We start from the raw sequence: 27,922 nt of genomic DNA, 5'->3' as shown, positions 1-27,922 counted from the left end.
CGCCAGAAAGACAGACAGAGGCAGAAAAAAAGAAATCATCCCCCAGGGGAGATGGCCATGCCACAATCCCTTCTCCTCCATTCTCCTCTTGGGATCCTGGGCACGCATGCACATGTGCCTGGTGTGGGTTTAAGCCTCAGGGTCTGGGACTCAAACTGCAGTTGACTGCATGGGAGTCCAGCGACATAGCTATTATGCCAACTGCTGGTCCCCTACACTTTTTAATAAGTAAGGTTTTAAAATTTTATGTAAGTTTGTGTTTTTTTTTTTTGTTTTGTTTTTTGTTTTTTGTGGGTTTTTTTGCCATTAGATATTACCACTAAACAGGGTTAAATCCCTTGGAGAAAACAGCCTTTTGATTAACATCTAGGTGTTTCTACATATCCCAGCTGTAAGGGTTCCCATTCAGATCTTCAGCAATCCCTTCCCCAGGCGACCGCGGATCTGTGCCCGTTTGCCCAGGACTGCGAGGGCCTCTTGGCTGAGGAAAGGCAGTGAGACCTCAGTGGCCTCTCTAAAGGTCTTGACACCTGCCAGTAAGCCTGAGATCTGCATAACAATAGTATCTGTCCAAGCACAGCCACACTAATTGTTGTTAATTGCTGGAGGCCTCAATCGCTTCTCCATTCTCTCTTTGGGATTTGGGGCACACATGTATATGTGCCCAGTTTTTCAAGCTACTGGGTCTGGGACTCGAACCGTGCAGTCAGCAAGATGGGATTCAGCCACCTTTACCACCACGTTGGCTGGCCCCAGCCACATTAATTTTATTTGTTACACTTTATAACAAATAAGAAAATGATTTTTTAAAGTTTTATTTGTTTTTACTATGATAGCACCTATTGCAGAGAGGGGGGAGGAAGCGCCCCCTAGTGGGGCCTGGTTACGCTGCAGTTCTCCAGTTCATCCTGTCAGGATTCTGGGCATGCGCAAGCTCAGAGTGAAGCCAAAGGGGTGAGGATTTGAACCCCAGTCTATCATGGGGGATCTGGCTTCCTCTGCTCAAAGCCTAACTGCTGTGCCATGGGCCAGCTCCAGAGTGATTTCTTTGAATGAAAGCTGAGCTCCTGTAGGCCAGGAAATGGCCCTGTGCTGGCCAAGTCCCTGCCCTTGTGTTTCAGACCTGGCTGGCCAGCCCAATCTTCTAGAGTGTAACGTTCACCCACTAGGTGTCATTAGTGACCCACTGACAGTCACTAGGCTGTCCCCAAGGACTGGACTTGAGGCTAGGGCCAAGACCGAGATGAGTGAACTAGTAAGATGTGGTTTAAGAAAGGCAACCCTGGCCGGAATGCAGCCTGGGGGCTTTCACAGACCAGCATATTCCTGGCCCCGTTTCCTAACCTCCGGCTTCCTGGGGAGGAGTCAGAACCAGGGTTCCTTGGAGCAGCCCTGGTTTCCAGCCACATGGTGCTAGACTCAGGGCTGAGAATAGGTGTGCGGGACGTGCCCAGTGAAAGGCGCCCTGGAGGGCGACAGGAGGGGGCGCCTCTAACTCTGACCCCCCAGGCTCTTCAGGCTGCAGGTGTGAGGGCGCAGGCTGAGGCGGGCTCAGGCCAGGCATGCTGCTCGCCCTCAGAGCCAGCCGTTGTTGGTGAAGTCCACGCGCAGCGCCTCTTCCTCGGCGGGGCTCAGCTCCTGCAAGGGGGCGCGGCAGGGACCTCCATAGTAGCCAAACCAGTCCATGGTTTTCTTCAGCCCTGGGATCCCGAAGCGCCGGGTCACCTGGGAAACAGGGCCTGTTAGAAGACACGCGGGAATCCCCCATACACACAGACCTGGGACGCAGACGTCTGTCACTTTTGGAAAACTGGGGTCCCCTCCAAGTAAAGCAGCCCTGCCCCATCTGAGGCGCCCAGGGTAGGTTGAGCGTCCAGATCTAGAGCTAGAAAGCGGGTCAGTAGCAGCAAAACACAAACACCGCTGAGGGGGCAGAAGCCCTCCCTAGATTGCAGGAGAAGAACCTGCCTCTGGGGAGGACAGTGGCACTGAGTCCTCAGGCCGAGATGGGAGAAGGTGTCCAGAAGGTGGTTCAGGTCCTGGGCTCTCACGGAGCTGACCGCAGTTAGAGTCCAGACCTGGTGGCCTGCTGTCTTATACCACCACTGCCATTTCTGTCTCTCTGGTGAGTGTATGTATCCTGTAGCAAATTAAAAACATAATAATAAATTATTCTTTTTTTTTTTTTTTAGAGAGAGATATTTTTGCTATAGGGCATGTGAGCTCACCAGAGAGACAGAAAGCGAGAAATGACCCCCCAGAGGGTATGGCCATGCCACAATCCCTTCCCCTTCACTCTCCTCTCGGGATTTTGGCCACATACACACTCCTGGCATGAGTTCTAAGTCACTGGGTCCAGGACTTGAACTGCAGTAAACTACAGGGGAGTCCAGCAACGTAACCATTACGCCATCTTTCCAAAAAAAAAGAAACAGAGTGCAGGTCTGGGCACTAGAGCATCACTCAGAGTACAGCAGGCTGGGGGTGGGAAGGAAAGGGTCTGAGTCTCGGGACAGCCAAGACCTCTACTCCCCTTGCATTAAGGTCCCCACCACTCACAGCTCCTCCCTGACCCCAACTCCAAAGTCTTTCTCATACGAAAAACAATATCACGTTGTCCAAAGAAGTTGTTATGTGGCGCTATGCCGTTTATTCATGATCTCTGAGCAAGTTCTCTTGTCTAAAACGCCGGAGGGCTGGGCCAGACAGTGGCTGTTGGTTAAGGTGGCTGGATTCTAGGTGGCTAGATTCAAGCCCTGGACCCTGCGGCTTGAGAAACACATCTGGTATGTGTCCGAAATCCTGAAAGGAGGATGGAGAAGGGACTGCAGCTTCGCCATCTCACTTTCCCTCTCTCTGTCTCTCTGGTGAGTGCACGCACCTTATAGAAAAAACATTCTTTTTTTGAGAGGTTTTAGGTACAGGGTGCATGCACTTGCCAGAAAGAGAGAAACAGAAAGACAGAAAGCAAGAGATCACCCCCCAGGGGGATGGCCATGCGGCAATCCCTTCTCCTCCATTCTCCTCTCGGGGATCTTGGGCACACACGCACATGCGCCCGGCATGAGTTTAAGCCACCGGGCCCGGGACTTGAACAGCAGTCGACTACATGGGAGTCCAGCGACATAGCCATTACGCTAACTGCTGGTCCCCTAAATAATTCTTTTTTTAAAAAAAGACCGAGACAGAGATGGAAAGGAGGTGCTTTGAGAAAAGCTTGCCCCCACCCTGGGTTCCTGAACACATCTGTTAGGCCCCCTCTTCTGACACTCAGAGTGTGTGAGGCTGAGTGCCTCGGTGATAAAGACCATGGGAAACCCCAATCCTCGCTGGGGGCAGAGGCCTGTGGGGTGAGAAGACAGGAGGACACTGTGTTCCACCAGGGCAGGGTGACATCAAGCTGCCCTCGGGGTGTCTGAGCTACAGCCCCGGCAGCAGCAAGGTGTCTGGCCTTCCTGGAGCATGCTCAGAGCTGGGACAGGAGAGGGACATGGTGAAGGGTGAGGCGGGCTGGCAGCAGAGGGCTAGGATGGCAGCGAGGCATCCCCTCTTCCCAAGGGGCAGCCCCAGCTGCTCCGTCTGTAACACCTCCTCAGAGCTATCACAAGGCTGGATGAGAAAACCCCACTAATATTAGAGCAGTCCCCTAGAGCCCTGAAAGCTTCTCCTCTTCCTATCCTAGTGGTAGGCAGGTTCTGGAACCTTCTCTTTCACAGGCAGATGGGAGTAAGACAGTGAGGTCCTGTCCCGAGAGTATCTTGTTACGTACAGGGCAGCCAGTGCTGATGGGGATTAGCTGAAAACCCCTCGTTTTACATGCTCTTTTCTTTTTTTTTTTTTCCTTTTTTTCTTTTTCGCTATAAGGTGTGTGCATTTGCGCGAGAGACAGAGAGACAGAAAGCAAGAAATCACCCCCCAGGGGGGATGGCCACACCACAATCCCTTATCCTCCATTCTCCTCTCAGGATCTTGGGCACGCACACACACATGCCTGGCGTGAGTTTAAGCCACTGGGTCTGGGACTCGACTACATGGGAATCCAGCAACATAGCCATTATGCCAACTGGTCCCTCTGCATGTTCTTATGAGCTATCTATAGTGCGGACCCCAGGAGGGCCTTTTACGCCCGGGAGACGTATGCTCGCCTCATTAGCTGTCTTTTCTTTTTTTTTTTTTAAAGAGGTTTTTGGCCCTTGTGCTTCCATGGGGGGTGGGGGGAGATATTTTTGCTGTAGGGTACGTGCGCTCTCCAGAAAGACAGAGACAGAGACAGAAAGTGAGAAATCGCCCTCCTAGGGGATGGCCACGCCACAATCCCTTCTCCTCCATTCTCCTCTCAGGATCTTGGGCACGCACACACACATGCCTGGCGTGAGTTTAAGCCACTGGGTCCAGGACTCGAACTGCAGTCGACTACATGGGAGTCCAGAGACATAGCCATTATGCTAACTGCTGGTCCCTTTGGCTATCTTTTCTCTAGCTCTGAGCTTATCTGCCCCTTTGAGTTAAGGATAAAACCATGAGGGACAGGGCCAACAGGTGGCGTAGTAGTTGGTGCTGGATTCCCACAGAGTCAGCCATGGTTTGAGTCCTAGTGACTTGAAAATCATACCAGGTGTGTGTGTGTGAACTGAAAATCCTGAGAGGAGAGTGGAGGAGAAGGGATTGCAGTGTGACCATCCCCCCTGGGAGGGGTGATTTCTCACCCTCTTTCTGTCCCTCTCTCTCTCTGTCCCTCTGGCAAGTGCATGCACCCTATGGCAAAAACCTATAAAACAAAAACAAAACAAAACAAAAAAAAACTGTGAGGGAGATCAAGAGCTCTCCTACCAGACAAAACATTGCTGGACCCCTGCTCAGGCTGCTGGCAAAGTTGAGGGAGATGCCAAAAAACCTCAGTTATGAAGATAAAAATATGTCAGTGAAACTTAGGAAATAACAAAAATTAAAAACCAGTGCAAACAAAAAATCACGAGTGCAAAAATTCGTGTGAACAAAGTTTTAAATAAAGACAGGACCTGCCATGTTGCCGGCCGAGGCGAAAGTAAACATGTGTACCCCCACGTGTGTGTTTTCGTGTCTTTTTTAATGGTTAAATTTTTCCTAAAAGTAGATTTGAAGAAGAAAACTATTTTGATGAGTTTGCTTCCATTAAAGCTGGGAAAGTAAAATAATAATAAATTATGGGTTTTTTTGGAGAGGTTTTCGCTATAGGGCGTGTGTACTCGCCAGACAGACAGAGAGAGAGACAGAGAGACAGAAAGCGAGAAATCACCCCCCAGGGGGGATGGTCACGCCGCAATCCCCTCTCCTCCATTCTCCTCTCGGGATCTTGGGCACGCACGCACACGCGCCTGGCATGAGTTTTAAGCCACCGAGTCCGGGACTCAAACTGCGGTTGACTACGTGGGAGTCCAACGACATAGCCATTCCGCTAACTGCTGGTTCCCCAATAAATTATGTTTTTGGCATAGGTAAAATATTTAGACCAAAAATAATGCTGTAGACCTACTTTTATTTATTTATTTAGGTTTTTACCATAGGGCACATGTGCTCACTGGAGAGAAATGGAGAGAAGTAAAGTGAGAAATCACCCCCCAGGCAATGGCCATGCCACAATCCCTTCTCCATTTCTTCCTGGCGCCTTGGGCATGAATGCACATGTGTCTGGAGTGATTTTCTTTTTCCTTTTTTTAAAAATTATTATTTAATTGTATTTATTATTGTTGTTATTTTTTAAATTTGACCAGAGAGTAAGAGAGGAAAAATGAGAAAACCAGCCACTAGGTCCAGGACTCGAAAAGCAGTCGGCCGGCTTTGTGGGAGTCCAGCGCCTTCAGCACCTTAACCACCACGCCACCTGCTGGCCCCAGTATACCTACTTTTTAATTCAATATTTTTTTCAGGTACTTTAGTGTTCTACGGAGGAAAATCATCTTTGAGAAAAAGATTTAGAGCTTCCACTTTCAAGAAGGCGGAGCAGGCGTTCCTGTTCAGGGAGGAATCGTCCCTATTTATTGAAAGGAATAGGGATAATTCCTCCCAATAAATACAACCACAGGCCTAGCCTGGTCGCGCAGTCGGTAGCAAACCAGACTGTACTGCTGGGAGCCACTGGCTGGCTGCGAGTTCAGACCCCAGGTCACCTGAAAGCCCACCAGGCACGTGCGCACACGCCCGAGATCTGCCGAGCTGGAGCTGGAAGGGGACTGCTGTGTGAGGAGACCCTGTCAGGTGTGTTTCTCTCTTTTTCTCATGTGCACACACATGCTCTCTGTCATAGATAAAAAGAAATAGACGTTTTAAAAGATACAACCAAACACCCTGCATTTTTTTTTTTTTTTATTTTAGGACTCATGTGCTTGCGTGAGAGGGAAAGTGAGAAATCGCCCCCCCCCCACCAAGGGGACCAGCAGTTAGCGTAATGGCTATGTCGCCAGGGGGAATGGCCATGCCGCAATCCCTTCTCCATTCTCCTCTAGGGATCTTGGGCACGCACGCACACGCGCCCGGCATGAGTTTAAGCCACCGGGTCTGGGGCTCGAACCACGGTCGACTACATGGGAGTCCAGTGACATAGCCATTACGCTAACTGCTGGTCCCTTATTATTATTATTTTTAAAATTTTGACCAAAGAGGGAGAGAGAGAGAGAGAGAGTGAGAAAGCAAGCTGCCAGGTCCAGGACTCAAACCACGGCCGGCCTTGTGGGAATCCAGTGTCTTAACCACCACACCACATGTCAGCCCCAAAATAATTTTTTCTTTTAATTGACAGAAGGTGCATGTGCTCGCCAGAGAGAGACAGAGAGACAGAAAGGGAGAAGGAGAGAGTGCCCCATAGTGGAGTGTGGTCACACTGCAATCTCTTTGCCTCCATTTCTCCATCCTGTTTTTTTTTTTTTAATCAAATATTTATTTATTTAATTTATTACTATTATTGTTATTATTTTCAAGTTTGCTATAGAACACATATGCTCACCAGAATGAGACAGAGAGAAAGTGAGAAAGCAAGCCACCAAGTCAGGATTCAAACCCCAGGTGGCCATATGGGAGTCCAGCACTCCAACCACCATGCCACCTGTTGGTCCCCATCCTGCTAAGGTTTTGGTTGCACACACACGTTTGGCATGTTTCTCAAGTCACAGGGGCTGGGATTTGAACCATAGTCGGTCATGTGGGATTTGCCTCCCTTAGCTACTAGGCTATGGAGCCGACCCCTTCCCCAAAATGAATTCTTTTTCTTTTTATTTTTTTAAGAATAACTTATTGGAACCAGCAGGTGGCATAATGGTTACATCGCTGGACTCCCATATAGCCACAATTCGAGTCCTGGACCTGGCGGCTTAAAACATGCTCAACGCGTGTGCATGCACACCCAGAATCCCAAGAGGAAAGTGGAGGAGAAGGGATTGGGTCATGGCCATGCCCCCCGGGGGGTGATTTCTCGCTTTCTGTCTCTCGGTCTCTCTGGTAAGCACACTCACCCTATATGCCCTATAGCAAAAAGCTCTCTAAAACAAACAATGAAAAACTTATTTATTTAATTTTATTTTAAAACATTATTATTATTATTATTATTATTATTATTATTATTATTATTTTAACTTGCTCTAGGGCACCAGAGAGAGGGAAAGTGAGAAAGCAAGCCACCAGATTTGGGACTTGAACCAAAGTCAGCCATGTGGGAGTCCAGCCATCTGCAGTCCCCCAAAATAAGTTCTTTAAAAAAAAACTAAACATAACTTTTCAGCTAAGAACGCAGAAAAACTGGATCTCTCATCCATTTACATTAGTGTCAATGTAAAATGGTCCAGCCGCTGTGAAAACAGCCTGGCAGTTTCTTAAAAAACTAAAAACATGTAGCCACCACGCAGCTTCCCATGGCATCGCTGTGTACTGATCTCCAAAAGATCAAACTGGTGGTTACACAAACCCTGGGGGCCGGCAGGTGGCGTGGTGGTTGAGGCACTGGACTTCATGTGGCCCACTATGGTTTGAGTCTGGGACCTGGTGCCTTGGCTTCTCACTTTCGCTCGCTCTCTCTCTCTCTGTCTCGCTGTCTCGCTCTTTCTAGTGAGCGCTCACACACTATAGCAAACCTAAGAAATAATAGTAACAGTAAATAAAATTAAATCAATCATTTTTTAAAAATAACCTATACACAAATGCTCATGGCAGCTTTTACTAGCCAAGTCCTGGAAACAATCCCTCTGTTCTTCAAGAGGTGACTTGGGAGGACCAGCAGTTAGCGTAATGGCTATGTCGCTGGACTCCGGTGTAGTCGACCATGGTTCGAGTCCCGGACCCGGTGGCTTAAACTCACGCTGGGCACGTGTGCGTGCGTGCCCAAGATCCCAAGAGGAGAATGGAGGAGAAGGGATTGTGGTGTGGCCATCCCCCCTTGGGGGGTGATTTCTCGCTCTCTGTCTTTCTGGTGAGCACACGCGCCCTATAGCAAAAACCTCTCCAAAAACTAAAAAAGAGGTGACTTGGTAACACAGGCTGGGTACAGCCAGAGTGTAGACCACTGTTCTCTGATAAACAGAACTGGCTATTGATACACACGACAGCCTGGGTGACTCTCCAGAGAATTAGGCTCAGTGAACAAAAGCCTATCCCGAAAGTTATCTACTACACGACTACACCAGCATAACTTGCGCCAGTGGAACGAGGACAGTAGTGAACATACTTGTGGTCGCCAGGGGATGAGGAGGGGCGGAGAGGTGTGGCCATAGAGGCTGACATGAAAGACCTTTGGGGTTTAGGAAACAGTCCGCTTCTCGACTGTATCTGTGTCAATATCCTGGTGCGGTCATTCTGTAGTCCTGTAAGATGTTATCGCTGGGGGAAGCTGGGTAATGAGTAGACGGATCAGGGCCAGCAAGTGGTGTGGTGTTAAGGCTCTGGATCCCATGTGACCAGCTACATGGTTCGAGTCCCAGACCCTGAGGCTTGAAAATCATGCCAGGTGCATGTACATGTGTGCACAAAATCCCAAAAGGAGAATGGAGAAGGGATTGTGGTATGGTCACCCTCTCTGGAGAGTGATTTCTCACTTTCCCTCTCTCTGTTTCTCTCCAGCAAATGCATGTGCCCTAGAGCAAAAGCCTAAAAAAGAGTAGAAGGGATCTTTTTGTGTGTCTTTCAATTTGCATGTGACTCTACAATGACCTCAGAATAAAAAGTTTCATTTAAAATGTACATAAAAAGTATATATTGGGGTACACATTTTTCTCTGTGCTTTGGACTACAGGTGTTCCATCTAAGTCTTCTCCTTGGTACGCCACCTGACTGTAGAATAGCGCATTTATTTTTTTAATTTTTTATTTTTTTGTGAAGAGGTTTTTGCTATAGGGCACGTGCGCTTGCCAGACAGAGATTGACAGAGAGAAAGAAAGTGAGAAATCACCCCCCAGGGGAGATGGTCACGCCGCAATCCCTTCTTCTCCATTCTTCTCTTGGAATCTTGGGCATGCACGCACACGTGCCCGGTGTGAGTTTAAGCCACCGGGTCCGGGACTTGAACCGTGGTCGACTACATGGGAGTCCAGCGACATAGCTAACTGAAGCGCATTTAAAGACAGAGCTCTGCTGGGAGGCCTGGGCTCTGAGTCCTGCCGGCTTCCCACTGCCCCCGGCCCCTGCAGAGCTGACCTCGAGGTCGTGGCTCCCTCTTTGCAGGTAGCACATCTGTCAGTGTGCCTGGATGGCACGCAGGGTCGTCCCGCATTCCCGGGCCCTCGGGGAACTGAATGCACACTAAGCTGTGAACCGTAGGACTCCACGGTGTCTGAAGTCAGGACTTTCTGGGGAGGCACAAAAAGTTCCCACACTGGGATGTTTTTCTAAAAGGACTTCCAGAAAGAGAAGAGACGGAGTGGGGACCCTGCCAACCCTGGGTCCCTGCCCGCCACCCTTGGCCGCCGTTGGCCCGGAGCTCACCGCGGCGTTTGGCTCGATGAGGCGAAGCTGCAGTTTCTGGGCGTCTTCCCACTGCCCTGTGAGGCAGAGCCGCTCCAGCTGGCACAGCTGCGCCCCCAGGACGTTGGCCAGGGCACACACGCCCCCCGCCGCTCCTGCCCCAGGTGAGATGCAGAACATCAGCCACAGCCTCTCCCCCAGGGAATCCCACACCCTGGCCCTCCAGCCCTCCTCATCCCGGGAACCTGGGGGTGGATCTCAGTGCCACTGGCTGGCCACGTCAAATGCATGTTCTGTGCATTCAGGGCACACATTTCCAGAGAGAAAAATCGGGCTGCATATTCAAAACACAACCCTGCAGGAGGCCGGGAGCTGCTCTGAACGTCTGTGAAGAGCATGGGCAGGGCTGAAGGCCAGCTCAGGACAGGCCCCTCCCTGCATCCCACACCACCACACACGAAGGCCCCCTGCCAGTCCACATTTCCAGCGTTCCTCCCATAGCCCCGACAGGACTCATCCGTCCGGGAAGGGGGTGGAGTGGATGGGAAGCCTTCTCTCTCCTGAAATCTTATCCCCCCCGGTGAATTCAGCCTGGACAGCAGTGGGGGTTGGGTGGGGTGGGAGTGGGGGAGGGAAAGAACTCTCTGGGCAGGGTCCGGAGGCCGGGCACCTCCTCCCATTGGCCACAAGAACTTGGGCAAGTCTCAGACCCTCTCTGGTCCTTCCTTCTCAGCTGGGCAGTGGAAACGGGCTGGCTGTGGTCTCGGCGAGCCCCTGCACCTCTGCCAGCCTGCCAGCCCGCCAGCCCGCCGGCGTGACTCCAAGGCTAGTTAGGACTGACCCTGAGCGCCGTGGCCTCAGGACTGAGGGGAGAGTAGGTCACTTGGAGTGAGCTAATAGAGCTGTCATTTATAGAATCCCACCATGTGCCAGGCGTTATGACAGACACGGGCTGGTGCCCTCCATCCGTCACTGTGACCCAGCTGAGTCAGAGAGAATCAAAGCGACTCTGGACAGTACTTATCTGGGAGTCCATCGGAGCGCGTTGAGCCCTAGGAAAGTTGGTCTTCATCTTTCACCTCCCCCACCGTGAGTCCTACAGGGTGATCCCGTCACCCCCTCACACTGCAGGTGCCCAGTGCCTGACAAGCCTGCTGAGCCTTTACAGATACTGGGTGTGGACACAGGGAGGGCGAAGATGCCACCAGTCCCCCCCTGAATGACAGGCTGAGATCTTATCAACTTTGTCATCGCAAGTCCACACCTAGACCGCTGCTGCCTATAAAGCGGAGTCTAAGAATTGTCGTGACTGATTGCATTTTGTTTCTGCTGCCTTCTTAATCGCTGCTTATCTTTTTTTTTTTTTAAAGGGATATTTGTTATAGGGCACATGCACTCACCAGACAGAAAGAAAGAGAGACAGAAAATGAGAAATCGCCCCCCAGAGGGGATGGGCATGTGCAATCCCTTCTCCTCCATTCTCCTCTATGGATTTTGGGCGGGCACGCACACGTGGCCAGCGTGAGTTTCAAGCCCAATCACTTCTTATCTTTAAAGCCCTCAGAGAGAGTTGAAAGCAGGCATGCTGTGCAGCATTTGCAGACAGAAGCGCCCCTCACGCAGCGGCGTCAACCCCTGACACTGCCGCGTCCCCTCTGATCCCGCCCCGCAGGCTCCCAGGCCTCCTTGTGGTTCTGCACCAAGGCGGTGAATAGCTTGCCCCTGGCTTCTCCATGGGCTCTCCCACTGGCCCTTCCTGGGTGCGTTTTGCATGGCGTCCAGCGTGGCAGAGGTGACTAGGACTCCAGTCTGCGCTCTCCCTGAGGCTGGCCTCCCTGATTAAATCTGTTCTCACCGGTTCCCCTCTCTTGGTCAAGTGACCAAGGCGGGGACCTGGCTTCTGGTTCTCAGAATGAGCACTCCTGCCCTTCTGGCACCATCACACACCTCTCTGCTTTTTAGAGTTGAAACGCAGGCCCAGAGGGTTGAGTGCCTTGCTCAGCATTGCCAGTGAATTAAAGGCGAAGCTGGGCTTCCAGCCTGGACCCCAGCCTCCAGAGCCTGTGCTCCCTCTCTGCCTTACTCTCAGGAATGTGGGGAGGGGTCCTGACAAGGCAGACGGCGATGCGCGAGGGCCCACGCACAGCACGCCAAAGTCTGCCGAGACCAGGGGGAGCAGGGGCCAGTGCTGTCCCCTGCAGTCCAAGAAAAGCCACTCAAATCTGCGCTCACTGGATATTCAGCTGAAGGGAGCAGATGCTTCTCCCTCTCCCACTCCCCTCGAGGGCTAGAGTCCAGTCTCCCCTCCAGGCCTCCAATTCCTAATGGACACCCGCAGCTGCTCTGAGTGGCATTCTTAGGGTCCTGCCCTGGAGCAGAAGCTGACAGGCAGCTGAAGCTCCTGGCCTGACCCTGGAAGTCTGACCAATCAGTCCTGGGGCCTGGGGCCTGGGGCCTCGGGAGGAAAACTGGACCCCTGGACGAGGGGGCGGGTCACGATCTCTGCCCTCAGAGCATGATTTACAGTGGGAGTTTAGAGGAGCTAAATTTGTCATCTGAGCACGGAGCTCGTTAGGCATCCCTATTATGGGCCAGCGATGGTATGTGTCCGCCCTCCTCTTCTTCCTCCCAACAAGGTAACGCTCAGCTCCCACCATGCGGACGAGCGAGCAGGTGGCCAGCTTTCTGAGGTTTCAGAGCGGGTACGCTGACACACGGCGCTCTGCAGATCCAGCCCAGCCCTGTGATGCCCGGCAACAGCTGCCTGGTGCACCTTGGTCCCCCACGACGATCTCCGGGCAGCAGGCAGCTTACCTAAGGCATAGCTGGCCAGCAGGAAGCCAGCTGACCCAGCCAGCACCTGGAAATCCTGCCTTCTGGTCTTGTGAACAATCAGTCCGATCCTGGTCACCTGCAGTGGCAAACATGGCGTGAGCCCTGGGCCCAGAGCTAAGGGGCCTGGGCCACTGGTCTGCCAGGGCTGGGCAGGTAGCAGAATGAGAGCCCAGTTCCCAGAGAGATGCCCTAACGTGCAGATTAAGCCCCAGAAAGCCCACCTGATGGAGAGAACCCAAACTGGAGGGGCCAGCAGGTGCCATGATGGTTAAGGTGCTGGACCCCACACGGCCAATTCTGTGGTCTGAGTCCTGGACCCGGAGGCCTGAGAAACACAGTGGGTGTGTGCATGTGTGTCTAAAGTCCCGAGAGGAGAATAGAAGAGAGAGAATTGCAGCATGGCCATCTCCCTTGGGGGGTGGCTTCTCACTTGCACTCTCTCCATCTCTCTCTGTAGACCACACACGCCCTGTGGCCAATAAATAAATAAATGAAAAAGAGAGAGAGAGAGAACACAAACTGGAGCCCAGGACTGAAACGAATCTCAGAGCTTCCCCGCAGTTGGCGGCACAAGTGCCAGGGCTCAGAGAAGGAGGGGCCTGAGCCGGGAACCGCTGCCACTCACATCGCCACCGCTGTCCTTCATGCCCACGATATTCGGGTGCTGGGACAGCGTGACCACCGCATCCACGGGCAAGTCCAGTCCTGTGTTGGCCGGGACGCTGTACAGCACCACGGGGATTGGAGAGAGGTCAGCCACCTGTGGGTGCAGAGAGGAGAGGGCAGTCTGGGTCTCGAGCCGCGCCTCACCCACCGGCAGGCCCCAGCCTGCGTCACTGCAGAGCTACCCGGACAGCTCGCCTCCTCGGCGCTGAGCCACCAGGGCCACATACTCTGATGGTCTGCAGTCACAATGGGTCGTGATCACTGAGTGCTTTCTATAATATAGGCCAGGTCTGGGCTGGCAGGTGGCATGGTGGTTAACGGGCTGGACTCCCACATGGCCCACTGCGGTTTGAGTCCCAGACCTCGTGGCTTGCTTTCTCACTTTTTCTCTCTCTCTTCCTCTCTGGTCAAATTAAAATAAATAAAGTTAAATAAAATAATTATTTAAATACATATATACAGCCCAGCTCTGAGCCCTCTGTGTTTCTGATCTCATTTCATCTTCACCAAACCCTGTGAGGTAGGTCATTATTCCTCCCATTTCAGAGGGACACGGTGACACAGAGCGCTGGGCAAGTCACGGGCTGGTACGCGGTGGCACCTGCCCCCAGCTGCTCTCCACGGGAAGTAGATTCGGCACCCCCCTCCCGGCTTCCCTCCCCTCTCCTGGGACCGTGTGGCCGCCTGCTCCAGCCTCCCCGGGGTCCAGCCCACACCAGCCCTGCTCACCCACCTTGGTGTAGTGCTGAATGAGGGCGGCACTGCTCATGCGGCCCCGGTAGTAGCAAGGGGTCACCACCATGGCGGCGTCAGCCCCCACCTGGGCCATGCTGACGGTCATCTCCACCGTGGCTTGAGTGGCTGCGGGAGGATGCAGGGAGGTAGGGACAGGACATGAGGGCAAACAAGGGGGGCCCCAGCGTAAACAAGGGGGCCCCCAGCGTCTTACGGAAGCGGCAGAACAAGTACACGGAACCCGACCCCAGGGCCGAGGGGCCTGGGCCCGACCCGCACAGCCACCCCCAGCGCCCAGCCAAGGCCGTTCTCTCACACTCGCAGCCGGAGCCGGCCAGCAGGAGCTTGTTCTTGGGCATGACCTGGCGCACGCGGCTCACCACCTCCAGGCGCTCGCTGCTGGTCAGGAACGGGAACTCGCCGCTGGAGCCCTGGACCACGAAGCCTGCAAGAGAAGCCTGGTCACACCTTCCCCCTTCTACCGACGTCGCTGGTGTTCAGCTCTCGCCCAGGCTCCTGCCTCCCCCCAGCACCTCTGCTTTTCACACATTCCCTTCCCATCCCCGTCCTGACAGACAGGTGCAGTGACTGGTCATGTCACTGCTGTAACGACATGGGTCAGCCACACCGAAAGGGTAGATACAGAATCCACCTCCGTGTACCCAGTACCGTGGCGGCCCTGCCCCAAACACCCTCCTCCTCGGCTCCCCATCCACACGCAGGGTTTACGATCCCCTTCATGTCGGACACACAGATGGGCCATGAGCAAGCTATGCTACGGGCTTTGCCATGTTACACTTTGTAGAAATGAAGTCAGACTTACATAATCTGCCATTTGCTGGGTTTGCCCGATATTATTATATTGCATTGTTTATTTCATGAGTGAGAGACAGACAGACTTCCTTGACAGGGTCCTGACATCACAATCCACCCCCAGGTGCCTTCAGCCCTGGAACCCGGGCATGTGTATGCCTGCCATTCACAGGGAGGCCTCTGGAGCCTCCCCCAAGGTCAGCCTCATGGTGCTGCATTTCAATGCTGTGCCCAGACCCTTGGTGTGTTTTAAGCTTTCTCTATCACAGCCCAGTGACGCTCCGGTTCATTGATTTTCATTGTTGTATGGTTAGACCATGCCTTCTTTTTCTTCTTCTTTTGGTTTGATTTGCCAGAGGGTGTGTGCATTCACCAGAGAGACAGAGAGAGGTGGAGAGGGAGACAGCATCTCCCAACGGGGTGTGGTCACTCCGCAACCCTTCTCCATGCTGTCGCGATCTGGGGCATAAACCGCGTGCACCTGTGTGCCCAACTACTGGGGCTGGGATTTGAACTGTGCAATTGGCCACATGGGATCTGGATCCCCTAACCATCAGGCCACAGAGCTTGCCCCACGATTTATTTTTCATTCTCTACCTGAAGACAGAATGTTTCCCTCTTTTCGCTATCGCAAGCGAAGCTGAACGAACATTTTCTGTGGAGCTTTCTGTGCTGTATGTCTCAGAGCTCCCCCAGAGTTCAGACACCTGCAGTCAGTCAAAGCTTCAGGCCCCATCCCAGTTACTCGGTGTCTACCTCGCCCGCAGCCTCGAGGAGGTGGCTGGTGGCCACCCATGCCAACTCGGTATCGTCAGAACTGACTTGCCAATTTCCTGTGTGAAATGTCATAGTTCATTATTTATTTTGTATTTTCCTGTTTTATCCATTAGTGATTTGAGAGGTTCCTAACATGTACCAGTAACAGGTATTAACCCTTAAATTTCTTCAAGAGACAGGTGGAATTGATGCTTTTCAGCTGAATAAAAGGGAAACGTTAGAATCATTTTCCTAAGTTTTTTCATCTAACCTTCCCCTCCACTCCATTCTACTAAAAAAAAAAAAAAAAAAAAAAAGCAAAACTCAAGAATGATACAAACATTGGGACCAGCAGTTAGTGTAATGGCTATGTCGCTGGACTCCCATATAGTCGACTGCGGTTTGAGTCCCGGACCCGGTGACTTAAACTCATGCCAGGCGCTTGTGCGTGCGTGCCCAAGATCCCGAGAGGAGAATGGAGGAGAAGGGATTGCGGCGTGGCCATCACCCCTGGGGGGGGTGGTTTCTCAGTTTCTGTCTCTCTATCTCTCTCTGTCTTCCTGGCAAGCACACACACCCTATAGCAAAAAATAAATAAATAAAATAAAATAAAAAACCTCTCCAAAAGAAAAAAAACAATATAGCATATAATACAATAGGATTATCAATCAGGACAAGGATCAAGACCAGCAGGTGGTATGGTGGCTAAGGTGCTGGACTCCCACATGGCCAACCGCAGTTCAAGTCCTGGATCTGGCAGCTTGCTTTCTCACTTTATCTCTCTCTCTCTGATGAGTGCATGTGCCCTATGGCAAATATAATATAATAATAAAATAAAATAATTCCTTTAAAAAACAAAAAGCACAAGGATATTTAGGAGAAGGAAAAGAAAATGCAGCCAGGGGCAGTGTTGTCATGCAAAATTCCTACCACGCACTTGAGAGGTGAGCCATAAATTCGATTGGGAGCTTCCCAATAATCAAAGCTAAAAGGGAAACACGGTCAGTGAACAGATATGTAGAACCCAAAAGATAAAGCAGAGCAGCTGCCTGGAGAGACACAGAGTTTCCTGGCACTAGGGCCAAGAGAGATTGTTCCCGTGAGTCATCCTTAACAGGGACACGGTGTAACGTGGACTCCACTTCACGTCACAGACCTATTCCCACGCTGTTCGCCACGCTGTGAGAGTCTGCTGGGTGGGTTGCCAGGGTAGCTTTCACTGGATATTTCACTTTTCCTTTTTTAAAAGAGAGATTTTTGCTATAGGGCTCGTACACTTGCTGGGGAGGCAGAGACAGAGAGACAGAAAGTGAGAAATCACCCCCCAGGGGAGATGGCCACGCCACAATTCCTTCTCCTCCATTCCCCTCTCAGGATCTTAGGCACGCACGCACATGCACCTAAGTGTGAGTTTCAAGCCACCGGGTCCCAGACTCCAAACGTGTCAGCCATATGGGGAGCCCAGCAACTCAACCACTACGCCATCTACTGGCCCCAATATTTCATTTCCTAAAAAAGTCTAGCTTTTTGCCTTAGGTGGTTGTAGGGAACATCTTTTTTTTCTCTTTTTTCTTTCTTTTTTTTTTTTTCAAGAATTATCCATTTAATTCCATTTACTTATTAATTCATTTATTTTAATTTGACCAGAGAGAGAGAGAGCGAGAGAAAGGTCTGGGACTTGAACCATGGTTGCCCATGTGGGAGTCTAGCACCTTAACCACCATGCCACCTGCTGGTCCCCAACATCTTAATGCAAGTTGCTTTTGGCTTGGGATGGCTTGCCTCTGTGATGACTGCTCTAAGTCAGGCTGGGAGCCGCAGAGAAGAGCCTCCCAAGTCTCTCTGCAGAAGGCCCTAGTGCTTTGCCAGGGGGTCGGACCCATGTCAAAAGCTGGTATGCCACACCCCTGGGTGAGGGCTCCCAGGTGGGACCAGCCCCTTTGACTAAGGATTCAGAGAGAGCAAGCTCTTCCTCCATTCGAATACCTAAGACACTTCCCTCCCATCCTGCGGGCCACCCTGGGATGCAAACTCTTGCCACAGTCACTGTTGCAGCCCATCACTCCCTTCCACGTCACTGTCCATCCTACTGGCCGGTTCTAGAGACCCTGGGGTCCTCCAGGTGGAGCCTGCCTGAACGGCTGGACAGCGGGGTCTTATGCTTCGGGAGATAGAAGCAGGCCCCTGTGCTCAAGGCTCCCCCGGCACAGCCTCCCTCCTGTCCCAGCTGAGAGATCACCTGGCCCAGGCCCGACTCCCAGCGAAGAAATCCAGGCTGGGGAGGAGGCAGTGAGGTGTGGCTGGAAGGTGGGGAGGGGACACCAGACTCTGAAGTTCTCTCGGCTGCTGAGCAAGCCTTCACATCTCTGAGCCTGCTTCCTTTCCTGCAAGCCTTCACATCTCTGAGCCTGCTTCCTTTCCTGCAGGGCGGCAAAGCACTTCGGTCCTACCTTACTGGGCTGCTTTAAAGACTCACAGAAGAAAATGTGGGCCCATGGCACGGCAGTAACACACCCAGACCCACATGGAGGACCTCCCTGAGTACACGTGCTGAGCGCAGGCGCCCCACAGCAGGCCAGCGGAGGCTGGGAGTGGGTCACAGTGTGAGGACACCCTTGGGGGTACCTCTCTGTCTCTGAAGAAAGAAATAAACTAAAAAGGAAAAAAAGAAAGGAAGAAAGGTACCCGGAAACACTGAAATCTGTCAGCTAGTGCCTTAAAGAGCCCCCTCCTTCATCCTAGCTAGATGACCAGCTGCAGGCCTGGGTCCTCTGCCAGTGTGGACACAGGTCAGGGGTCCCTACTGGGTGGGGGCATGGCAGGGAAGCAGGGGGGCAGTATAGAGTGTGGCTCTGAGGTCAGAGAAGCCTGGGACTAACTCTCAGTGTGGCCCCCTCACCGGCTACGAGATCCTAAAAAGTGGCTTAATTGAAGCTAGCTTCTGCAACGGAACAGAGCAGGACATGCAGAGCTCTCTAATCTGAAAACCTGCGATGTCTGAACACGTGACACTTCCTGATGCCGGCCTGATGCCGCGAGTGGAAAATCCCACAGCTGACCATGGCGAAAAGCTTCGGTCACTCTTTAGCTTTCCCTCACCCTTGGCCTGTCTCTGAATATCTCCTTTTAGTCAAAACTGACTGCCCGGTTGCCCCTGCACATCTGCCACTCCCCTGCCTCTCTACCTTGGCTCGTGCTGCTCCCTTCTGCCTGGACGCCTCCCAGACGCCGTGAGGGCCACCAGGCCTTTCCTCGGCTCCACTGCCCACTGAGCTCCGCACCAATCTGCCCTCCTTGCCCAGTGCTGGGGCTCGCGGGCGGGGACGGTGCCCTGCTCCTGTTGGCCTCCTCCATGACACCTAGCCCAATACCTGTTGAAGCGTGTGTTGATGATGAGTTGTGTCAAAAATGGTCCCAAACTTGGGGTGGGACAGAACCTTTCGCATGATCCAATTCATAACCTTCCTCTGGGAAGAAATGAGCATTCCTGAAAAAATGCGGAGTCGATTTCCTGATAAATTTTAATGGAATTAAGGTGTGATCTGGGAAGCCGGCTCCCACCCGGCTGACTCTCAGGCAAGAGTCTAGTGGGTGGAAAACTATGCTTCGTTGAACTTCATCTAACAGTGGTCTGACCATCGTCTTTTTTTTTTCCACTTTGCTAAAAGGGCACGTGTGTCCAGAGAGAGAGACAGAGAGACAGGGAGGAGAGAAAGCCCTTCCCAGTAGGGGTGTGGCCACACAACCAATTTTGACTTTTGTTTTTTAAGAATTATTTAGTTATCGAAGACTGAGTCCGCCATGAGAGCTGAGATCTAGTGATTTCAGAGATAAGAGCTATGAAGATGTTCTGCTGAGACTCTATTCTGGGAGAAAAATACCACACCAAAGAGTTTGCAGACCACCTCCTCCTGTGCGCCTCTGATCGCTCAGACTGATCTCCTAGAAATTAGGAAGAAACGGGTAACCCATCAGATGACTAGAAATCACCGCAGGGTCACAAGAAATATGCAAAACCAAAAAAACACCTCACCCCCTAGGGAAAAGAATAACTCCTCTTAATCCACAGACACTACAGTGGAAATCATGGAAATGTCTGATAAAGAATTTAAAGTATCATTAATGACAAAACGAACAGAGATAGAAGAGAAGGACAATGAACACCAGAAGAAAAAAGCAGAAGAGTCCCAGGAGGTGAGGAAGTTCTTGCGAGAGCTGAAAGAGAAAATACACACCATAAAAAAGGGTCAAATGGAGCTGCTGAAGACGAAGGCTATAATACAGGAAGTCAAAACCTCCTTAGAAAGTATTAAAAGCAGACTAGATCATGCAAAAAAACAAATCTCAGATGTAGAAGACAGGATCGCTGGACTAGTAAAATCCACACAAAGACTGAGAAAATAGCCCACAAAAATAAGAATAATATATGAGAAATACTAGATACCATTAAACATCCAAACATCTGGATAATTGGTATCCCAGAAAGTAAAGAGACTAATAAGGCATTGACAATCTATTCCATAAAATCCTGGAAGAAAACTTCCCAAACCTAGAGAGGCATTCAAAGATCCAGACCCAAGAAATACAAAGGACCCCAAGTAAGATCAACCCAAGAAAATCTTCTCCAAGACACATTACAGTCAGATTGACCAAAACCACAGACAAAAACAAGATACTCGACTGGCAAGAGAGAAACATCATGTTACCTACAGAGGATATTCCATCAGGCTAAAACAGACAATCTCATCAGAAACGATGCAAGCAAGGAAAGAATGGGAAAATATATTCAAAGTGTTGAGTGAAAAACAGTTTCAACCAAGAATACTATATCCGGCAAGATTATCCTGCATATGGGAAGAGAAGACAAGAACAGTCTCAGATAAACAAAACCTTTAAGAATTTACCAGCACCAGACCAGCTCTCCAAGAAGTTCTGAAGGGAGTGCTATCCCAGGAAAACTAAAGTCAGACACACAGAAATAAGAGTTCTAAAATAGCTAAGAAAATGGCCGACTTAATGGGAGGGACAAATACAGAGTTAAATGTTATCTTCTGAATTTAAACGGAGAGATCAGACCAGCAGAAGATAAAGTACAGGAGCTTGAACTGGTGAAAGAGACTTTTATGACTTTTGACTAAAACATTACTGACCTTCTATGCTTTGTTTTCCAGTGTTAAGGAGCTTTGTCTTCTCTCGAGTTGTGGACAGGTCCAGGTAACTATTATTCTAACAAAATCCTAACCTGTTTCCTGGCTTTAGATATTAAGCAAAGTTCACTTAACATTTTTTATTTTGATTTATTAAAGTTAAAACTGCCTTTCTTGAAATTAAAAAGTGTATTTTAAAAATCCCTACTTAGTAACCACAGTAAGCTATATAGCCTCAGCTATGTGCTATTTTATAGTATATTCATTCTATCCAGTTTCATGCCTAAAGTCAACTTTTGCTCACAGATATGTATATAATCAGCTGAAGGAGGATGGAAATGGCAGAGGGTGAGAAATGGGGGGGGGATATATATAAATATAAATATATATATACACATATATAATACAATAATACATATATATAATACAAGAAATAAGAAATAGAAAATTATTTGATGATAACATGTATGTTCAAGCCACTCTACAGTGTATTCTGGCTGGAAAATCGCATTTTGTATGCTGCGATGGTGTCCAGTGAAAGTATGTGAAATAAATATGAAAAAAATCTTTCTTTAACAAAAAAAGACTTATTTAATTCCATTTGTTATTATTATTGTTTTTAAAAATTTGACCAGAGACAGACAGAAAGGGAAAGCGAGAAAGCAAATCACCAAGTCCAGGACTTCAACCGCAGTCAGCCATGTGGAAGTCCAGCACCCTGACCAACTACATCACCTGCCGGCCCCTGGCTTGTTTTTCAAGCTGCTGGGTTTGAGATGTGAACCACATTGTTGGCCTGTGTGGCATCTAAACCACTAGGCCAAGGGCCGGCCCAATCATTATCTTATAAAATGTCCTTACAAGGACCAGCAGATAGCATAATGGTTATGTTGCTGGACTCCCATGTAGTCATCAGAAGTTTGAGTCCTTGACCCAGTGGCTTAAAACTCACACTGGGCACATGTTCATGCATGCCCAAAACCCCAGGAAGATAATGGAGGAAAAGGGATTGTGGCATGGTCATCCCCCTTAGGGGATGATTTCTCTCTTTCTCCGGGCGAGTGCGTTTGCCCTAAAAAAAAAAAAAAAAACTAAAAAAAAAAAAAAAAAAAAAAAAGTCCTTACCAACAATTTATACTTGAGTCAGTTGCCTAGAGGCAATTTTGCTTGTATCACAACTGCAATCAAACCTTGGCATTAGAGCAGCCCATTCATTCATGGCCTGGTGGTTGAAGTGACTGGATCTCACATGGTCAACTGTGTGGTTCAAGACCTGGACACTGTAGCTGGAGAAACACACAGTGGGCAAATATGCGTGCATGCCCAAAATCCCAAAAGGAAGGATAAATGGAGGGGAGAGGGTGGCAGTGTGATCATTCCCCACGGAGGGCGCGTTCTCACTTTCTCCCGCTCTTTCCAGCAAGCACATGCGCCCTCGAGCAAAAGCACTCATAACTAAATTGTCTGTAAACCTTCCTTAACTTTCAATTTTGAACAACTTTTTGAAAAGAATTATATACTTACTTTTATTATTTATTATTTTAAAATTTAACCAGAGAGAGATTAAAAAGGGAAAGTGAGAAAGCAAGCGACCATATCCAGGACTCATACCGCAGTCAGTCATGTGGGAGTCCAGCACCTTAACCACCATACCACCTGCTTGCCCCTTGAACTACTTTTAGACTTATTTTTTAAAAATTGCAAAAATAGTACAGGGAATTTTTTTGGGAGAGATTTTTGCTATAGGGCACATGAGAAATCACCCCTCTCAGGGGGAATGGCCATGCCACAATCCCTTCTCTTTCATTCTCCTCTCGGGATCTTGGGCACGCACACACATGTGCCTGGCGTGAGTTTTAAGCCACCTGGTCCAGGACTTGAACCGTGGTTGACTGCATGGGTTCCAGTAATGTAACCATTGCTGGTCCCAGTATAGGAAATTTCTATATATTCCTCATCCAGCCTCTACACTCCAAAAAGTCTTAACCTACTTAAAGTAAAATGATCAGAAGCAGAGGACTGTCACTGGTAGGATACTACCAACTGAAGGCGACGAATCTCACCGATTTGAAATGTGTTTTGAAGATTCTAAAGTTATTATTAGCTAATTTGTTTAAAGAGTTTGTGTCATGGAAAGAAATTGACACTCCAGACAGGGTGTCATCATGACACAGCACTCCTGCCCCCCAGCCCCCCAGCCCTCCAGGATCAGGGCTTCCATGTGGCACTGGAGATGGTGCCTTACCACCTGCACCATCATACCTACGCCTATAATTAGCTAACTTGAAAAATCATGTACTAAGTGTTTTGTAAGGAGTTTCAGGTCTTTCAGATATGTGCATGCATTTTTTTTATAATAGCTTGCTATAGGGTGCATGTGCTTGCCAGGGAGAGACAAAGAGAGAGAAAGAGAAAGAGAGAAATCTCCCCCCCAGGGGGATGGCCATGTCACAATCCCTTCTCTTCTATTATCCTCTCAGGATTTGGGGCATGCACACACACACACGCCTAGCATGATTTTCAAGCTGCCAGGTCTGGGATTCAAACTGCCAGTCAGTCATTGGAATCCAGCCACCTTAACCTCCATGCCACCTGCTGGCCCAATATATTAATGCATCTTAACAATCACTTTCAGAGGCCAAACCTTGCCACTCTTTTTTTTTTTTTTTTTTGCATTTTTAATACCAGAAGATATGTGTGGGTGAGAGAGAGAGAATCCCCAATTGGGCCTAGCCATGCCACAATCCCTTTTCCTCTAATTCTCCATCCTGTTAGAATCGTGGGCATGCACTTGTGTGCCCACTTTGTTTTTCAAGCCACTAGGCCTGAACTCAAACCCTGGTCAGCCACGTGGAATCTGGCTTTCTTTAACACTTAATGCCCGTGCTATGCGATGAGACCATGCTTTTGTCTAACTTAGCAGGCTCCAACATTTTTCGGTGTGATTAACCCCACTTTTTTCCAAGTAAAATTATTATGAAATATTTTAAGTGCACAAAAATGTGTCACGTAATTTACAAAAAGTCACTTATTAGTAATGTCTGCAACACTTCAAATATCCCTAGCTGTGCTCTACGAAATCAGTGGATGGGAGGGGATTTTTTAACCTCTTTGTCCTTTGTAGTGATTCTGGGTCCCTAGGGTTTGAGGCCCAAAGATTGGGAACCACTGGTAAATCCATAATAAATCAAAATAGTAAGAAATCTCTATGTCAAGGAGAGATTTGGAGTTAGTGCTTTGGGTCGACTTCGCTGAAGTTTAACTGCCTGCCTGATGGGTCATCCCTGAGGCGGGGGCAGTCCCAGGTTACAGGGGACAGAAGTGTCAGGACATGTGGGAAGAAGTCAGGGCATGGGAGCAGAAAAGCCATCTGGGGGTGGTGGGAAGGGCTGGGAGGCAGTAGAGGCCAAGACGAGAGGTACGGACTTCGGGACCAGGCAAAGCTGGGGTCCAGCCCATTGGCCTCACTTGCGATCTGTCAGCTCAGGCAGATTCGGTCTCTGACCCTCAGAGGCTCATTTGCAAAATGGAGGTCATGTGATACCTTCCTCACAGGGCTGTGCCGTAATGCAGAGCATGGCACACACCAAAACTCAGAGCAAAAAGAGAAAGTTGCTGGGAGTGACACCGGTAGCAGCAGCCCCGGCTCCAGCCCGGTGACCAACTGCAGTAACGTAAACCAGAAGAGCCCACGTCCCGGGCTCGGGGGCTGCAGATGCAGCCGTGGGGGGGAGCTAACATGTGCCGCGGTGGGCCTGGGAGACAGCGCAGGGAGAGAAGCTGCAGCGAGCCAGCTCCTCTGCAAGAAAGAGAAGGGGAGAGGGTGGTGAGGACAGTGCTGAGGACAGGTCCCACAGGCTTACCTGTTCTCTTCTGAGAGCCTGTCTCTCCCCCCCTCCCGCCACCCCAGGCAGCTCCCCATTCCCTGTTCCCTGGCAGTGCAGGCTGGTGGTGCTGAGGCCAGATAGCTTTCGCATTCCGGAACCGAGACTGGGGGCGTTCTACGGACTCTCAAATTGGGACTAGTGAGAAGGCTTCAGGCCAAGTCCCCACGCAGAGGACTCCTGGGAGGCAGCCCCCCATCCCTGCCCAGCCTCAGGCTGCCCACAGAGCCCCCAGACTCGCAGGGAGGGATACAAGGCTTTATTGGCTCTGTTCCAGGCGCTCGGCGTCAACGTGGGGCTCTCAGTTGCTCCCGGGATCTGCCTTGTCTGTCTCCTCTCCATGGGCCTTCCGGGCCTCCGGGTCTACCTGGGCTGCTGTGCTGGCACCCGGCTCTCCCTCTGTCAGGGTCTCCCCTCTGGGACAGGCCCTGCTCATGGAGTCCAGGTGCCTGGGACACGTGGAGGGCCTGCGGAGGGACGGGCCATGGAGGCGGCCCAGCCCAGGCCCCAGAGGGTGCCCTTGGGGAGGAAACAGGCCTGTGTGGCCAGCCCTGCTGGGGGAAGGGGATCTCCATCTGTGGTTAGGTGGCTTCAGAGGAGTCACAGAACTAGTGACTGCGGTTGGGCAGGCTGTGGCTCTGGTGGCTCAGGTGACCAGGATGACCTGGGAAGCTTGTGTGACCTGGATGGCCTTGGTAGCTTGCATGGCTTGGACGATTCTGGTAGTTCAGATGGCCTGGGTGACCCTGGTGCCCTTGACTCTGGTGGCCTGGCTGGCCTTGACTCTGAGGGTTTGGGTGGCCTTGACTCTGATGGCTTGCATGACCTGGGTGACCCTGGTGGCTAGGATGGAAAGTGTGGGTGTGGCTGGCGCCTGCGACCGTGCTTTCCTGCTTGGTGAGAAAACTCCCTTTCAGCTTCATCTCCACCTCCTCCAGGGCCTTAAGCTCCTCCGGGCTGATGTCCCTGGACTCCAGGTGGCCCGAGTGCTGGTAGGCCGTAGCCCGCTGCAGCATGGAGTCCGCCAGGTGCCGCCCCTTGGCGTCGATCTCCTTGGTGCAGGCAGCCACGGCGGCCCACGTGGCCTCCTCCGAGGACGAGGCCTTCCCAGACTCCCTGTGGGTCTCCTTGATCACTGAGCACCCGGACATCCTCTGCCGACTGGTGAAGGACTCCCGGTGCAGGGCGGCGCCCTCCTCCCCCTGCCTGGTGCTGAAGGTCTCCACGCGGATGGTGGTGTTGGCCTCGCCGCTCCCGCCCTCGGGCTGCGGGGCACTGCAGCAGGCGCTGGCGGTGTTGGTGCACAGCTTCTCTTCCGACAGGCAGCTGAAGTGCGACTTGATCCAGCTCTCCTTTGTTCTGAGGGCTTCTGGGGACTCATGCTCAGCCGTCGCGAGCTCAGGCGTGATCTTCTGCCTCCTCTTCCTCTGCGCCCACAGCACCAGGCCTCCGCCTCCCAGGAAGAGGGCCGTGCCCAGCACCACCTTGCATGATGGTTGCTGGATGAGCTCCCAGAAGGTCTCCAGGACCCCAGGCCAGGCAGGCAGAGCTAAGGGCACACGGAGTTGGCAGCTCAGGTGGGGTGGTTCATGCTTGAAAGGCAGGCTCCCCGGAGGTGTCTGGCAGGCAGGCCCCCTCTGTGCTCTCCCTGGGAGGCCCCTCCCACCTCAGCAATGAATCCCATTGTGAGGAAGGCAGTGGGGGGCAGGGTGGAGAGAGGTCACAGCGACCATCAGTCTAGGCATTGCCCAAGGCCTCGGTCCTGTCGTCCAGCCTGACAGCTGACCCCAAGTTGGTGGAAGGGCAGTTTCTCCAATCCTGAGTCCTTCCACCTCCTGCTTGTAACCAGCCTGTAACTCAGTCTTCATCTTCCAGACTTGATCTCTGTCCCTCCCGGGTGACAGAGGGAGCTGGGTCAGGCTGGCCATGGCAGGACTGCTTGACTGGGCTAGCATTCACTCCTGGCCACCTGTGACTGCTGGCTCCTCACTCCGGGGCCCATCTCTGAGGCCAGCTCAACATACCCACCCCGCCTGCAGCCATCACCCCATTACAGCAAGTCCAAAAGGACCCAGCAGGGAGCTCATGCTGGAAGAACATGAGGTCACAATGACAAGCCATGGGTGAGAGGCACCATGGACAGGACAGGCGATCTCAGTGGGTCTCAGGTCCCTGGAGCGTCCCAGGAGGCAGCTGTGACCTCTTAGTGATGCGCCTGCAAACCCAGAACTTGCCCCCTGGGAAGAGGGCACAGTCCAAGTTGTGGTAGGGCCGGCTGGCCAAGTGGTCTGTGGGAGCAGGCAACCGCGAACCTACTCCCACCCAGGGCTTCAGAGGGCTGCTCTAGTTTTTTTTTTTTCCTTCCAGAAGCATCTAACACATTTTTAAAATGATGACCTATTCCAAAATAGGGTTGTAAAAATTGTAATATTTGAGACAAAATATTTTCTTTAACAGAGTAATGGTTTTAGGAACTGGCCCAGTGAACCCACATGGCTGACCCTGCAGTTCAAATCCCAGCCCCATGGTTTGAAAAATATGCCCAATATACTGAAAGGATGGAGAAATGGAGGAGCAGGGGTTGCAGTGTGACCATCCCCCACTGGGGGTGCTTTCTCCCTCTGTGTGTGTGTGTGTGTGTGTGTGTGTGTGTGTCCCTGGTGCACATACACACCCTTTGGCAAATTTAAAAAGGCAAAAAGAGTAAGGATTTTCTTTAAAAAAAAATATTTTAAAAAATAATCATTTAACTTTATGTATGTATGTATGTATTTTTAACTTAACCAGGGAGGGACAGAGAGAGAGAGAGACAGAGAGAAAGAGGGAAAGTGAGAAAGCAAGCTCCCAAGTCAGGGACTCATATTGCCGTCGGCCATGTGGGAGTCCAGCATGCTCAACCATCACACCACCTCCTGACCCCGGTAATGGTTTTCATAAGCCCCAAAATCTTACCATAAGAAACCACGGTCCACTCTACACACAGAAGACAACACAAGCTCAGCTTTGTGGGCCTGTCATCTCCCAGCCCTGCTGCAGTAGCTCTTGCTCATCCACTAACCTCATTTGGAAATAACAATTCAAAGTCCATCTTTCAGGTTGTTTTGGGGTGTGAGTTCAGGGCCAAATGGCTATTCTGCAACCTCTCCCTCCAGTCTCTGGTTATAA

At 51.0% G+C, this 27,922-nt stretch overlaps 2 protein-coding genes across 2 annotated transcripts in view; both read right to left on the bottom strand.

The window, feature by feature from the left end:
• Window positions 1-799: 799 nt before the first annotated feature.
• Window positions 800-27,922, bottom strand: part of HOGA1 (4-hydroxy-2-oxoglutarate aldolase 1) — a 31,478-nt gene continuing 4,355 nt past the window's right edge. Inside the window, exons 2-7 of the mRNA XM_006157338.3 lie at window positions 14,474-14,602; window positions 14,156-14,283; window positions 13,382-13,516; window positions 12,736-12,832; window positions 9,943-10,076; window positions 800-1,725 (exon numbers count right to left, since the gene is read on the bottom strand). Coding sequence (XP_006157400.1) covers window positions 1,576-1,725; window positions 9,943-10,076; window positions 12,736-12,832; window positions 13,382-13,516; window positions 14,156-14,283; window positions 14,474-14,602 — 773 coding nt within the window. The 3' untranslated portion in view covers window positions 800-1,575. The remainder of the gene's footprint in view (window positions 1,726-9,942; window positions 10,077-12,735; window positions 12,833-13,381; window positions 13,517-14,155; window positions 14,284-14,473; window positions 14,603-27,922) is intronic.
• Window positions 25,004-26,424, bottom strand: CUNH10orf62 (chromosome unknown C10orf62 homolog; the record flags this gene model as incomplete). The annotated part of the gene is made up of 1 exon (XM_014591177.1): window positions 25,004-26,424. A coding segment is annotated over one exon (1,059 nt), but the record flags the coding sequence as incomplete, so codon positions are not given.

This window comes from Tupaia chinensis, unplaced genomic scaffold, assembly GCF_000334495.1.
Source record: "Tupaia chinensis unplaced genomic scaffold, TupChi_1.0 Scaffold000539_1, whole genome shotgun sequence".
Taxonomy (NCBI): domain Eukaryota; kingdom Metazoa; phylum Chordata; class Mammalia; order Scandentia; family Tupaiidae; genus Tupaia; species Tupaia belangeri.
The sequence above is the reverse complement of the archived record's forward strand: the minus strand, read 5'-3'. Positions and strand labels throughout refer to the sequence as shown.